Source organism: Geotrypetes seraphini, chromosome 13 (assembly GCF_902459505.1).
Source record: "Geotrypetes seraphini chromosome 13, aGeoSer1.1, whole genome shotgun sequence".
Classification (NCBI taxonomy): Eukaryota; Metazoa; Chordata; class Amphibia; order Gymnophiona; family Dermophiidae; genus Geotrypetes; species Geotrypetes seraphini.
The window spans coordinates 82222267-82236026 of NC_047096.1; the positions used below are offsets into that span (position 1 = coordinate 82222267).

The 13760-nt window shown below is 42.0% G+C and overlaps 1 protein-coding gene and 1 long non-coding RNA gene across 5 annotated transcripts in view; one reads left to right on the forward strand and one right to left on the reverse strand.

Moving 5' to 3' along the window:
* Positions 1 to 3974, forward strand: part of LOC117347536 — a 72307-nt gene extending 68333 nt beyond the window's left edge. Inside the window, exons 2-3 of the long non-coding RNA XR_004536809.1 lie at positions 1722 to 1815; positions 3837 to 3974. This is a non-coding gene — a long non-coding RNA (uncharacterized LOC117347536). The remainder of the gene's footprint in view (positions 1 to 1721; positions 1816 to 3836) is intronic.
* A 3914-nt stretch (positions 3975 to 7888) lies between these two features.
* STRADA (STE20 related adaptor alpha) overlaps positions 7889 to 13760 on the reverse strand; it is a 59123-nt gene continuing 53251 nt past the window's right edge. For all 4 annotated transcript variants that reach the window (XM_033918617.1, XM_033918618.1, XM_033918619.1 and 1 more), the window contains one exon: positions 7889 to 8753. In XM_033918617.1, the coding sequence (XP_033774508.1) occupies positions 8601 to 8753 (153 nt within the window). In that variant the 3' untranslated portion in view covers positions 7889 to 8600. The remainder of the gene's footprint in view (positions 8754 to 13760) is intronic.

A 13760-nucleotide genomic window follows, 5' to 3' on the forward strand; every position in this document is an offset into this window, starting at 1 on the left:
CTAGAGAAAAGGTCCATAATCTGCTATTAGGACAGACATGGGGAAGCCACTGTTTGCCCTGGATCGGTAGCATGGAATGTAGCTACTATTTGTTTTTTTGCCAGGTACTTGTGACCTGGATTGGCCACCGTGAAGATGGGATTCTGGACTAGATGGACCATTGGTCTGACCCAGTAATTTATTCTTATGCAATTGTGGATCTCCCAAGAACCCCTATCATATTGCTGGAGAAATAAAATTTCTTGGGAGGCCAAGGTCACTTATTTGACTCTTAAACGCAAACAGTGATTTTTACAAATTTGGAAATCTTGTCACCATTGGGGAAGATCTCCTTTTAAATAAATTGAGGTGGAGCTGCCCAAGGAGAGTGGAATATTTGTTGGAAGGGTGAGATGAGAAAGAAGCGAGGCCACCTGCCTAAATGGTTGAATAGTCGTTAAGTCCCATCTGCCCTGCTCTAATTGGCAATAATAAGCAGTCCCTATGGTAAATATTCAGGGGTAAACATGCTTGACAACTTGTTTAGCTGTGGAGAGTTCAGTAGTGGGCAAAAAATTTAAGCCGGTCCTTCAAGCTAAGTGTGTAGACTTGTGGGGTTGGCAGGCCACGAAGCAGTGAATATAGCGGCAGTAAGTGAAGGATCTTGTTCTGATTGAGGATGGTGAGAATTGGGCATACAGGAATAATTTAAGAATGGGGTGTGTTGGAACCTCTCAGGAGCAAGATATAGTGGCACTCATGCATAAGAATAGCCTTATTGGGTCAGACCATTGGTCTATCTAGCCCGTCTTCACGGTGGCCAAGCCAGGTTACTAGAACCTGGCAAAAATCCAAATAGTAGCAACATTCCATGCTACTAATCTAGGGCAAGGAATGGTTTCCCCCCATGTCTGTCTCAATAACAGACTATAGACTTTTTTTCCAGGAACTTGTCCAAACCTTTCTTAAAACTGGCTATGTTAACCCTACCCTGTTTTCTATCCAATAACCAATTCCTAATCCACAACTGAACATTGCCTCTTATCCCATGACTCCTTAATTTTCTCAGGAACCTCTCATGAGGAACTTTGTCAAATGCTTTTGGAAAATCTAGATACTGGCTCATCTTTATCCACATCCGGAGGCTTATAAACTGTGCTTGGGTTTGGGATCTAGAGCTGTATGGCGAATTCTGCCGATATTAAAGCTGGTAGCTGCAGAGCCCAGCTAGACACATTTGTCTAGTACGAGCACCCCCTCCCCTTAATTAAAATTAAAAGAAAAATCAACATGTACAGATAATTTGTATTTTAATGTCTGTTAAATCTACCATGCATGCAATCAATGGGATTATCAGTTCTCTAGCTGGTTCTTGGAGTTACTAGACTAGCTCAGAAATCAGTTGCACAGAATGTCCATCATTATTTGCTGAAGAGCAGATGATTACACATTATTCTATTTAGGGCAGGGCTCATAGCTCTTACTTTGTTTCTGTGTTGGCTGGGTGAGGAGGAGGGGGGCAGGCATAGCTTTGCACTGGCCTGTTTGGTAAAGAAACCCATTTCCATCAAGTTGGAGTTGCATACGGGGAGCATTGAGGGAGCTAGAGGTGAGCCAGGCACTGGAGTTCTGGCACAAATTTGACTGAAATTAGATGTTTCAAAAATTATTAGAAAATGAGAGACATGAGTTTTATAAAACCAGTTCAGCTCTAGGAAAATGCCTTATTTTTTTTTCTGCAGATGATGAGAATTTTGAGGTGAGCAGCGATGAAGAACAGCTGCCCTTCAAGTGTTTCATCTGCTGATATTCCTTTAAGGACCCTGTGGTTACTAAGTAAGTATTTCCATTGGTGCTCAGTGGGACATTTCAGTGCTATGGTATTGTAGTTCTCAGGTACTTGAGGAACGCCAACCATTTCTGAACTAAAGGAAAATCTGATCTAGTAGTTATTTTTTAACCATTTATAATCTGCTTTATTTAAGCAATTCTAGGTGGCTTACAAAATGACATACATGTTCAGATGGAGGACAACAGACAATAAAATAAAATTAATAAGAGCTTACGAAATAAGTCAAAATAAACTTCAAAATACTTAAGAACAAATAAAAGCATTCAAACCCCAAACTTGCATGTGGCCATATCTTGAATGAATGGTTTGGATAAATCTTTCTGAAATCTGAATTGTGGGTCCATAACTAGGTTGAAATCTCCCATACAAGGTGGCCCATGTATGGAGAACATAATTGCACCAAGTTGCATAAACTAAGAATCATGATTGTTAGCCCCTTAAGCCACCAGCAGATAATCCTGACGCTGCACAAGAAGCCTCAAGAATAGATAACATCCTGCAGGATCATTGGCTGATTCTAACACATCAGGGATTTCCTTATAAAAACTGCTGTTTCCCCCCTCTACAGCTCCCAGAAGAAAAAAACACTACTACTACTTATCACTTATATAGCGCTGAAAGGTGTATGCAGTGCTGTACATTTTGACATTTAATAGAGCTTACAATTTAACTTGCACAGACAGACATAGAAATGTGATGGCAGATAAAGGCCAAATGGCCCATCTAGTCTGCCCATCCACTCTAACCATTATCTCTTTCTCTCTCCGAGAGATCCCATGTGCCTATCCCAGGCCCTTTTGAATTCAGACACAGTCTCTGTCCCACCACCTCTTCTGGGAGACTGTTCCAAGCATCTACCACCCTTTCTGTAAAAAAGTATTTCCTTAGATTACTCCGGAGCCTCTTAACTTCATCCTATGCCCTCTCCTATATATTTTGCTCGATGAATGTAATATAATTGCCTTCACAATCTGTCCAAATTGCGTACAAAGTTGCTGTTCCCCACAATCTGTCGAATGTGTCACTTGCTCGAAACACTATTGGACAGATTGTGGAGGCAATCATATTACATTCATTGAGCAAACTATATAGGAAGTTGACTGATTTGAGTCACAAGGTGGACATTCCAAGTATTTCTCAACTGATAGGTGGATTTATAAAAACTTTTTTTTGATTGATTGTATGAATTTTTTTTTGGGGGGTTGGATGTTAGTATGTGTTGAATTAGGTATTTATAGGATGAAATTGATAAATTATTAAGTGTATAATAAAAAGATTATACTTTATATTTATTATGTATATAGTGTATATTATCTAATCAGTCGATTAGTGAAACTATTGAATTGTAGTGATAAGTCCTAAGTTTTATTGGATATTGTGCATTTTCATTAGGGATATCCTGAAAACCTGACTGGCTGGGGGTCCCCCAGGACAGGGTCAAGAACCACTGGTTTATACAATTATAATTAAAAAAAACAAACACACAACTTTAATTATAGCATTTTAAAAGTGAAGTTCAGTATGTAAAAAAAAATACTTCTTCCCTTCTTTTATTCCAGCTTCCTGCCAGGTGGATTAAGACAGATTAAATTCTTTCAGCGTAGGTAAAAGTATTCTTGATGTTTGACAGACTAACCATGATCAGTCTCTAGGAACAGTGAATCGGTTGATTTAAAAATAAATCTTTTTTTTCTCCCTTCAATTTTGTATGATCGCATAATATTTAAAGAAAGTTTCAATGTGCCATGAAGAGAGCCTTGTTTTTACTAAATGAAATATTATATTTGCTGTTGGTTATATAGACTATTGTAATTTCCTCATCTGTTGTAAAGAAGACTTAACATTCTCTTTGTCTGAATTTTTTTTTAAATTGAAGTTTGATAGTTTTATTCTATGAAGGAATTGTCTCACCTTTATTTTATAGTGTTACAGGGAGAACATTATGGGCTGCTTTTTGGTTAACTAGTAAAATAAATTCTTCCTCTATCCTCTTTTTCTTTTGCAGACCTGATTGCAAGATTAGAGAAATGCAAAGCACAGCAGTCTGCTCACTCTGACCATGAAAAGGAAACCGAATAGTTGCATCTGCTCTTGCTATGAATCTCCTTGAAATTTTTATTGTAAATTAAATGTAATTGTATTACATCTGTCTCAGCTATGGTGCTGTCTGAAAGATTTTAAAAAAGGAAACCTTGTTATTGCTAAGTCTTAATACACTGTATACTTGGACCAACTGTTCAGACTTTCCAACACACAAAGTATGCTTTTGATAAGCACTTATCTGTTGTCTAAGCTGAAGGCCCATGTATTACAACATACCTTACAGAATAGATGCACTATGTGTAACCAGGTAGATACAGTGGGCTAGTTGAAAAATGAAGACTGGTTCCCTTGTGAGCCAAAAGTGAAGAGATCTGCTGATGGAGCAGCTTACTGAAAGTTATTGTGAACCTTCAGTGATAGACCAAGCCAGCCTTCCATGTTTCATTAACAGTAACTAGTCTTTCTAAAAAAGCTGGCATCAGCTTGCTGAAAGTGCTACAAAATCAAAATGGAAGTTGTCCACTCGACATTGTTTCTCATCAGAATTCAAACATTTGGGCACCCACTTGCTTCTGCATACCCAACTGCTCATGAATAATACACCAAACATGTTCCCTGGATATCTGTAGTGTCTGAGCAACTGTTTTAGCCGACATTCACTGATCTGCCAAAATCAGGTCATGGACATGTCAACAACTTCAAGAGTTGACACCCTTTGAGGCTTCCCAGACCTTGCTGCATCTTCGGTTTCAAAATCTCCATGCTGAAAGTTTGCACACCACTTCTTGACTGTAGAGTATGATGGGCATTTGTCAATGTTTGCATCATATATTCATGGATTTCCTTTGGAGTTTTCTTCTGCAGGAATAGGAACTTCATGATGGCTCAGAGCTCCACATTTGAAAATGCCATACTTTTTGTTGACACGGTTCAATCAATGATCTGAAACAATGTCAAAACATAGCATTACAATTCTGTAAACTGGCACTTTGCAAAATAACACTCTTTTCAGCTACAGTGGCAAAATAATGCTCAGAATTTGGAAAGTTGGTTGGGCTGAGAACTTTTCAGCACCCCCTTGTATAAAGTAAGGGAAGATATGCTAATGAAAATTTTTCTCTTACACTGATAGTCCTGCAGTAAAAGTTATTTCCATTTTAAAAAAACTAAGTAAAGATACTTAGAATTATTTCAGAGCACAGTAGAATTCTGCACAGGCACAAAGAACAGAGATGATAGTCCTGCTCACTTGTTCTGCTTTCCCTCCCTCCTCCCCCGTCTGGTGCTGATGACAAGGAGGAAGAAGGCAGAGAATACTAGGAATTGAACTTGTATAATTCTCAAAACTTCTGTGCAGAATTTTACATTATTTAGCACACAATTGCCCCTAGGAATGTAAAGTATAAAAAAAAACCTGTAATGAAAGAAAAATGGCTGGATTTGCCAAGAAAATGTTTTAAAAGAGACGGATATTTATCATCAAATCTTTTACTAGTAGCACTCGGAAACTTAAAATTATAATTACAGCCAATCCACATTGAGTGATTGGAACCAGACAGGGTCTGGCCTTAAAAGCAAAACAGCTAAAGAGAAACAAAAAGAAAAGGACTAAAGCTTAAATTTATTGCAGTCCAGATGAGCCTGCAACAGATCTTTTTTTTCAACATACCGTAATTCTCAGCACACACTCAGAATGCAATGTGGACTGTCCCTCAAACCACCATCACATGCCTAGAATTCCTCAAATGCAGAAACTCTTTCATTCCGGGATAATCATTAGAAGTCACAGGAACTCAATTGGCCACCACCAACCTAAGCCTTGAGCTAGACATTTTATGCTGAAGCTCTCCAAGGCAAAGACTACCTTTTCCTGCTCTATCCTAAAATTCCTGTCATCTATGCACCCATTGGAAGAAACATCTTCAGCCCCCACAAAGTAGATTAGATTCTTCCAAGGAATGACTCCTCGACATCAAGTTTCAAGTTTATTATAAAATTTGATTAATCGCCTATTCCAGGTTCTAGGCGATGTACATCAGCAATTACATCAATCTCTTGGGGTTCTAAGTGATATAATGTTTCTAGATGCAATTCACCATAACATACTGCTCATACAGAGAATGACACAGGGACAAATTTGTCCCCATCCTGTCCTTTCAAATTCTGTCCCTACCCCTGCCCCATCCATGAAAGCTCTCTCAAGCCTCGAACACTTATGATTTTTTTTTTAAACTTTGAACACTTATGATTTTAAAGTGTTCGAGGTTTGTGCAGATGAGGACAGAACTTGCAGGGATGGGGCAAGGGCAGAGACAGAACTCACGAGGACAGGAAGAGGATAGAGATAGATCCTGCGGAAATGGGGACTAATTTGTCCCTGTATCATTTTCTAAAAATAACAATCTCTCACTGCATTTGCTCAGACATACACAGAATCTGGAGGATATTCCTTACTGCTTCCTACCTTCAACCAGCATGACTAGGTGGGGTATGCCAATAAATTGATCTATCTTTGACACACTTTAACAAAAGTGTGCCCCCCCCCCCCTTCTCTGCTAAAAGAACCTAATGAACAAAGAAATAGCCAAAGATGCCTTTTTGATATACTGGGGCTCTCACCTGGCTTATGCTTTTGTTATCTTTTGTTTCATTTTCAAGGTCCCCTGCCCCAGTTGCCATGAATTTCTTCCGCCTTCCCCTCCAACCAGCTGTCGTAACAAAACACAATGGCATGCAACTGCATCTCACCTTGAAGTCTAAACACTCACTGCTTGGATGTTGAATGCTTCACAGTTTCTTCAATCCCATCTCTTCCTACAAAAAAAGTCGTCTTGTTGGTGGTGTCCTGTTGCATCTGCAACCTTGAATGGCATTCAATTGACTTCCTCCTACAATATCTCCTGGAACTTCAATCATCATTAGGCAGCAATTTCAGTTTTCCATCACACTGAGGAGGGAAAACCCATCTATCAACCTCCTTATTTTAAGGTCCTTCAGCTGCAACCAGCATAGGATCTCAACCTTAGTCTCCATCAGTACCCACTGAACCTCTGACATTATTCCCCACCCTATACACCACACAAAAAGCTCTCGTATACTTGATGTATATCACTGTTATGAAATAGTGCATGAGTTTATAATTAAGAAAATGAAAAGAATAATAAACCTTCCTGCCCCTCCAATTTTCATCTGCATAGACATGCTCTCCAATCATCTAAATTATGTACCCAAAATTATCTCGCAATTTCACATCAATCCCACCACTCTTGCTGAGTGGATCACTCCACGTTTGACGGTTGCTTCACTTGCTTAAGACCCAGAACCCCAGTCTTTTGTCTCTTATAGACCAACAGATCTGATCAGCCAAGGCTCAAGAAAACTCTTTACCTTTTAGAGGGTACATTCAGACCTTCTGCAATCTGTAGATTCTTATCAACTGCAAGCACAAATATCCAGACTGTTTTAGAGCAGCCTCACAGGCACCTCTACATTTCTTCACTCCAAATTATTGCCTAGATAACCATAACTGCCATCACATGCTTTGAAATATCTCTCCTGCAATGTTTCCTTTTACATAGTCCTCAGCTGAGCGGATCACTCTATCCTGCTTGTCTACAGAGAAAGATATTTATTTATTTTAAAAGTTTCTATACTGCCTAATTCCTAGGCGGTTTACAAACTATGCACATACATAAAAGTTAAAACAGCACAAAAAGGGTACAAATCATCTGAACTGTAATGCCCTGTGGACAAGAAGGATATGGGATTTGCACATTTCTTTTTCATATTCTCAATCTCTCTCTGCTATAAATGACTGAGAAAAGGGGCGGAGAAGAGATGCATGGAAAGGGTGGTACATATTACAAATATTTTTGGATTCTTCTGGACTAGAGAACGACAAGGGGACAAAATTTTCCCCGTCCCCATGAGTTCTTTTCCTGTCCCTGCCCTATTCCTGCAAGCTCTGTCCACATCTGCACAAGCCTAAAACACTTTAAAATCATAAGTGCTCGAGGCTTGTGCGGTTAAGGCAGAGCTTACAGGAATGGGGCAGGGACAGGAAAAGAACTCGCCAGGACAGGAAAATGAGTTCCCACGGGGATGGAGACAATTTTGTCCCCTTGTCATTCTCTAGTCCAGAAGAATCCCAAAATCACGGGGACGGGAAATTGAGTTCCTACGGGGACGGGGAAAACTTTGTCCCCATGCCATTCTCTATTCTTGACTGTGATTTTAAAGTGTTCGAGGTTTGTGCAGATGAGGACAGAGCTTGCAGGACAGGGACAGAGTGAGGGTAGAGAGATCCAGCAGGGACAGGGCAAATTTGTCCCTGTGCCAATCTCCAGTGCACATTCCCTTGATGGAGAGTCTGACCCATACCTTTCCTATTTATAATACTGAGAGTAGCGGGAGCATTTTAACAAAATGAATGGAAAGTAGTGGGCAACAAACTAAGGGTCCTACAGTATATTCTCCTGAACTTATAAATATACTTTACCTCTAGGAAGCTGAAGTATTCATCTGGGTAATGATTCAGTGCCAAGATCAAGGAGCTCTCACAAGACATTCACTTCCCAAAGAAACCTGCTGAAGGTACCATCCAGAACCAACTCTTATCTTTGTAAACATTTCCTTGTTCAAGAGATACCAGCAAAAAGAATACCATAAACTTTCAAACATCCTGAAATAAAATGTCTGTGAGATGACTCAAAGCCACTATGATGCACTAGAAGTTCCAGTCATCCACTTCAAGCTGTTCAAGATTAGAAACCAGTCCAAAAATCCCACTGGGGTCTTGGGCCTGTGCACCTTCAAAGTTGGTTATGGGAGTAACAGGGCGGAGTAATTCAGGGAGGGCCTCAGATGCCCGTCGTTTTATCTGGAAAAAAAAAAAAAAGAATGACAGACAACACAGTAAACAATTCAGCCTACACATTTAGAAAATGTGAGCTTTCTGGACAATAGTAAATGAAGCTATAGCACCACAATGATTTCAGAATATGAAAATATGGAAAAATTATGTTCTTACCTGTTAATTTTCTTTCCTTTAGACGCAGCAGATGAATCCAGAGACCAATGGGATAGCACACATCTACCAGCAGGCGGAGATAGAGAAACTGATTAACAGGTAGTCCTAATGGCTGGCACTCCTCCTGTATCTCCAGTATAGATCCTTGCCCAAGTATCTGTAACCATCAATAGGCATAGCATGTAAAAAACTTCTTTCCCATAACAAATCTCAAAAGGCAATAATACAGAATACAACCATCAATAACAACAAACTTCGAAAGTTGCAAAAGAAAAAAACAACAGACAATATCCAGAAAGGGTGGGGCTCTGGATTCATCTGCTGCATCTAAAGGAAAAAAAATTAACAGGTAAGAACATCATTTTTCCTTCCTTAGCAACAGCAGCAGATGAATCCAGAGACCAATGGGATATAGCAAAGCAATCCTCAAACTGGGTGGGAAGCAAACGCCACCTCTGCAACAACCGAAGCACTAAACGCATCCACTGCATGCGCCCCCCACATCCAACTGGTAATGCTGAGATAAAGCACTCTCGGAAGACCAAGTAGCCGCGAGACAAAACTCCTCCAAGGAAAAAACCTCTGGACCGAGTCCAAGAAGTAGCCATCACTCTGGCGGAATGGTCATGAAGTTCTTTTGCCAACCGCTTCCCTGCCATCAAGTAAGCGTAAATAATGTCCTCCTGGATCCATCGAGCGATGGAGGCTTTGGACGCCGCCATACGTTTGAGGCGTCCCTTGAAGAATACAAAAAGGTTATCTAAACAACTAAAAGTTGTTCGAAACCTAGCTCGCGGAGAACGCTACGCACGTTCAAAAAATGCAGTGAATAAAAGCACGTCTCCCCATGTCTCCTCTCAGGAAGAAGGAAGGAAAAGTGAGTGTCATAAAAGAAAGGATGACACCTCCTTAGTAAGAAATTGTGATACCGTCCGAACTGACACCCCAGATTTTGTAAATCAGAAATAGGAATCCCCGCCAAACAAGGCCTACAACCCAGAAAACTGCCGAGCTGAAGCCATGGCCACAAGAAACCCCGTGTTCAATGGCACAGCCCTTTAGAGTCTCAAAAGACAAGGATGAAATGAAGCCTTCGGTAAACTGCGAAGAAGTACCTTAAGACTGTACTCTTGACAAGGCTTTCTAAGAGGTGTACGAATATACCGTACTCCGTTTAGGAACTGAACTACATGAAGCTGAGAAGTAAGCAAAGAGCAATCTACCTAGCCCTTTTAACAAGCTAAGAATGGCACTTGAAGCTGAAGGGAATTGAACGCTAAGTCCTTGGCAATACACTTGTGCCAAAAAAGAACTCTGGAAGGGTGCAAATGTTGAGAAGTACCCAAGAAAGGAAAAACCTCCAAAAGGAAGCAGAAGCCACAGGTGAAGACGTCTGTATTGCCTGGATAAGAGAAGAAACAACCTGCTTTCCATAACCCTTACACCTCAGCCATGACTTTTCAAAAGCAAGGTCATAATACCAAAGTAGTACGAATATCCATGTTGTTCGGACCTTAGGTGAGATACCAGGAAACTCAACAGTCTGGCTGTCGAAAGACTCATCAGATCCGCATAGCAAAGATGGTGCAGCCAATCCAGAGATTCTACAAATACTGTGCCCTGAAAGCGAGCCTCAATAAAATATCCATTCCTTAAACGTACGTTGACTGAATCCACAGTACTAAGACTCCCAAACAGAACCTGAAGTTCAAACAACAGTAAAAAAACTGGTTGTGCAGCACTAACAGGGCAGAATGTAGAACCTGTGGTCTCCCTTTTTTTTTTTTTTTAAACAGAGAAGGGAAAGAAGAAAAAAATGGAGACCCAGTCAGACCCTCTAGCAGTGGAGGGAGGGTGAGGCAGGGACCTGGGGGGGGGCCCAGGTGTAACCCCTAAAGCCGGCACCGTTCAGCCAGACACCCCTGTTTCACTGAAGAGAAACCTCAACAGGAGAAAATACTTTTCCAATCACAGCCAGAATTCAGGAGCTAGTTGAATAGTGACTATCACCTGCTGGGAGATACAGCATACTGCAGATACAGGAGGAGTGCCAGCCAATAGGATCACCTGTTAAGAACATAAGAAGTTGCCTCCGCTGAGGCAGACCATAGGTCCATCCTGCCCAGCGGTCCGCTCCCACGGCGGCCCATCAGGCCCATTGCCTGAGTAGTGGTCTATACCTATCTATACCCTTCAATCCCTTTTTCTTCTAGGAATCTATCCAAACCTTCTTTGAAACCATTTAATGTTTTCTTGTCTACAACAGCCTCTGGAAGCGTGTTCCATGTATCCACCACCCTCTGAGTGAAAAAGAACTTCCTAGCGTTTGTTCTAAACCTGTCCCCTTTCAATTTCTCCGAGTGCCCCCTTGTACTTGTGGTGCCCCACAATTTGAAAAATCTGTCCCTGTCTACTTTTTCTATGCCCTTCAGGATCTTGAAGGTTTCTATCATGTCTCCTCTAAGTCTCCGCTTTTCCAGGGAGAAAAGTCCCAACTGCTTCAATCTGTCGGTATATGGGAGATTTTCCATTCCCTTTATCAGTTTAGTTGCTCTTCTCTGTACTCCCTCAAGTACTACCATGTCCTTCTTGAGGTACGGCGACCACTACTGGACACAGTACTCCAGATGCGGCCGCACCATTGCACGATACAGCGGCATGATGACTTCCTTCGTCCTGGTCGTAATACCCTTCTTAATGATACCCAACATTCTGTTTGCTTTCTTTGAGGCTGTGGCGCACTGCGCCGATGCCTTCAGTGTTGCGTCTACCATCACTCCCAGGTCTCTCTCCAGGTTGCTGACCCCTAGTGGTGTTCCCCCCATTTTGTATGTGAACATCGGGTTCTTTTTCCCCACGTGCATGACCTTGCATTTCCCTATGTTGAAGCTCATTTGCCATTTTTCGGCCCACTTTTCCAGCTGCGTTAGATCCTTTTGGAGATCTTCGCAGTCTTCCCTGGTTTGAGCCCTGCTGTATAGTTTGGTGTCATCTGCAAATTTAATGACCTCACACTTGGTTCCCACCTCTAGGTCGTTTATGTAGATATTGAACAGGAGCGGTCCTAGCACCGACCCCTGCGGAACTCCGCTCGTGACCCCTTTCCAGTCTGAGTAATGGCCCTTTACGCCATCCCTCTGCTTCCTGTTTGCCAGCCAGTTTTTAATCCATCGGTGGACCTCCCCTTGCACCCCGTGGTTCCATATCTTCTTAAGCAGTCTCTCGTGTGGTACCTTGTCGAAGGCTTTTTGGAAGTCAAGGTAAATGATTTCTATAGATTCCCCTTTATTCACCTGGCTGTTCACCCCCTCAAAGAAGTACAATAAGTTTGTGAGGCATGACCTGCCCTTGCAGAAGCCATGTTGACTCGGTTTTAGCTGCCCATTTTTTTCGGTGTGTTCACACATGCTGTCTTTAATCAGTGCCTCCATCATCTTTCCCGGGACCGAGGTCAGGCTCACCGGCCTGTAGTTTCCTGGGTCGCCCCTTGAGCCCTTCTTGAAGATGTGCGTAACATTTGCTATTTTCCAATCCTCTGGGATCTCTCCGGTTTTTAAGGATAGGTTGTATATCTGTCGAAGTGGCTCCGCTATTTCGTTTTTTAGTTCCTTGAGTACCCTTGGGTGAATGCCGTCCGGACCTGGCGATTTGTCGCTCTTTAGTCTGTCTATCTGCCTGAGTACATCTTCTTGGCTTACCTCTAAATTGACCAGCTTATCATCTTGGTCTCCTATTGCAATCTCCTCGGGTTCCGGAATGTTGGTTGTATTCTCCATCGTGAAGACTGACGTGAAGAACTCATTTAAACTGTCAGCTATTTCTTTCTCTTCTTTTACTACTCCCTTTCTGTCTCCATCATCCAATGGTCCCACTTCTTCTCTTGCCGGTTGCTTCCCCTTGACGTATCTGAAAAACAACTTGAAGTTTGTTGCTTCCTCTGCCAGTCTCTCTTCGTATTCTCTTTTTGCTTTTCTAACCACTCGGTGACATTCCTTCTGGTGTTCTTTGTGCACTTTTTGGTTCTCCTCTGTTTGGTCTTTTTTCCATTTTCTGAACTATGCTTTCTTGTCGTTTATCGCCTTCTTCACTGCATTTGTTATCCACACTGGGTTTTTTGTTCTATTTTTTTTGCACCCTTTCCTGAACTTGGGGATGCACCGGTTTTGCGCTTCGTGCACAGTTCCCTTGAGTAAGGTCCAGGCTTTTTCTACGGATTCCATCTTCCCTATGTTGCCTTTGAGTTTCTTTCCCACCAATTTCCTCATGGCATCATAATTTCCTTTTTTGAAGTTGAGTGCCGTCGTCGTGGTTCTTTTCCCCTTTGATGATCCAATTTCTAGCCTGCACTGGATCGTGTTGTGATCGCTGTTACCTAGCGGTGCTAATACTGCACCTCCTTTGCTGGCCCCCCTAGTCCGTTGAAGATTAGGTCAAGAGTGGCATCACCCCGTGTTGGTTCCGTGACCAGTTGCTCCATGAAACAGTCCCTCGTGACCTCTAGGAATTTGTTCTCCCTTGCGTAGTTTGAGTGCCCAATACTCCAGTCTATCCCAGGATAGTTGAAGTCCCCCATCACCACCACATTTCTGCTTCCGCATACCTGCCTCAGTTCAGCTTCCAGGTCCTGGTCGATTTCTTCATGTTGTCCTGGTGGGCGGTAGTACAGTCCCAATTTAATGTCTGCCCCAGTTCCTCCCTGTAGCTTAACCCATAGTGATTCCAAGCCATCCGCCCGTACTGTTGTTTCCATCCTGGTTGAGGGTATGGAGTCTTTTATGTACAGCGCTATTCCTCCACCCTTTTTATGTGTCCTGTCTCTCCTGTATAGTTTGTACCCTGGTATGGCCACATCCCATT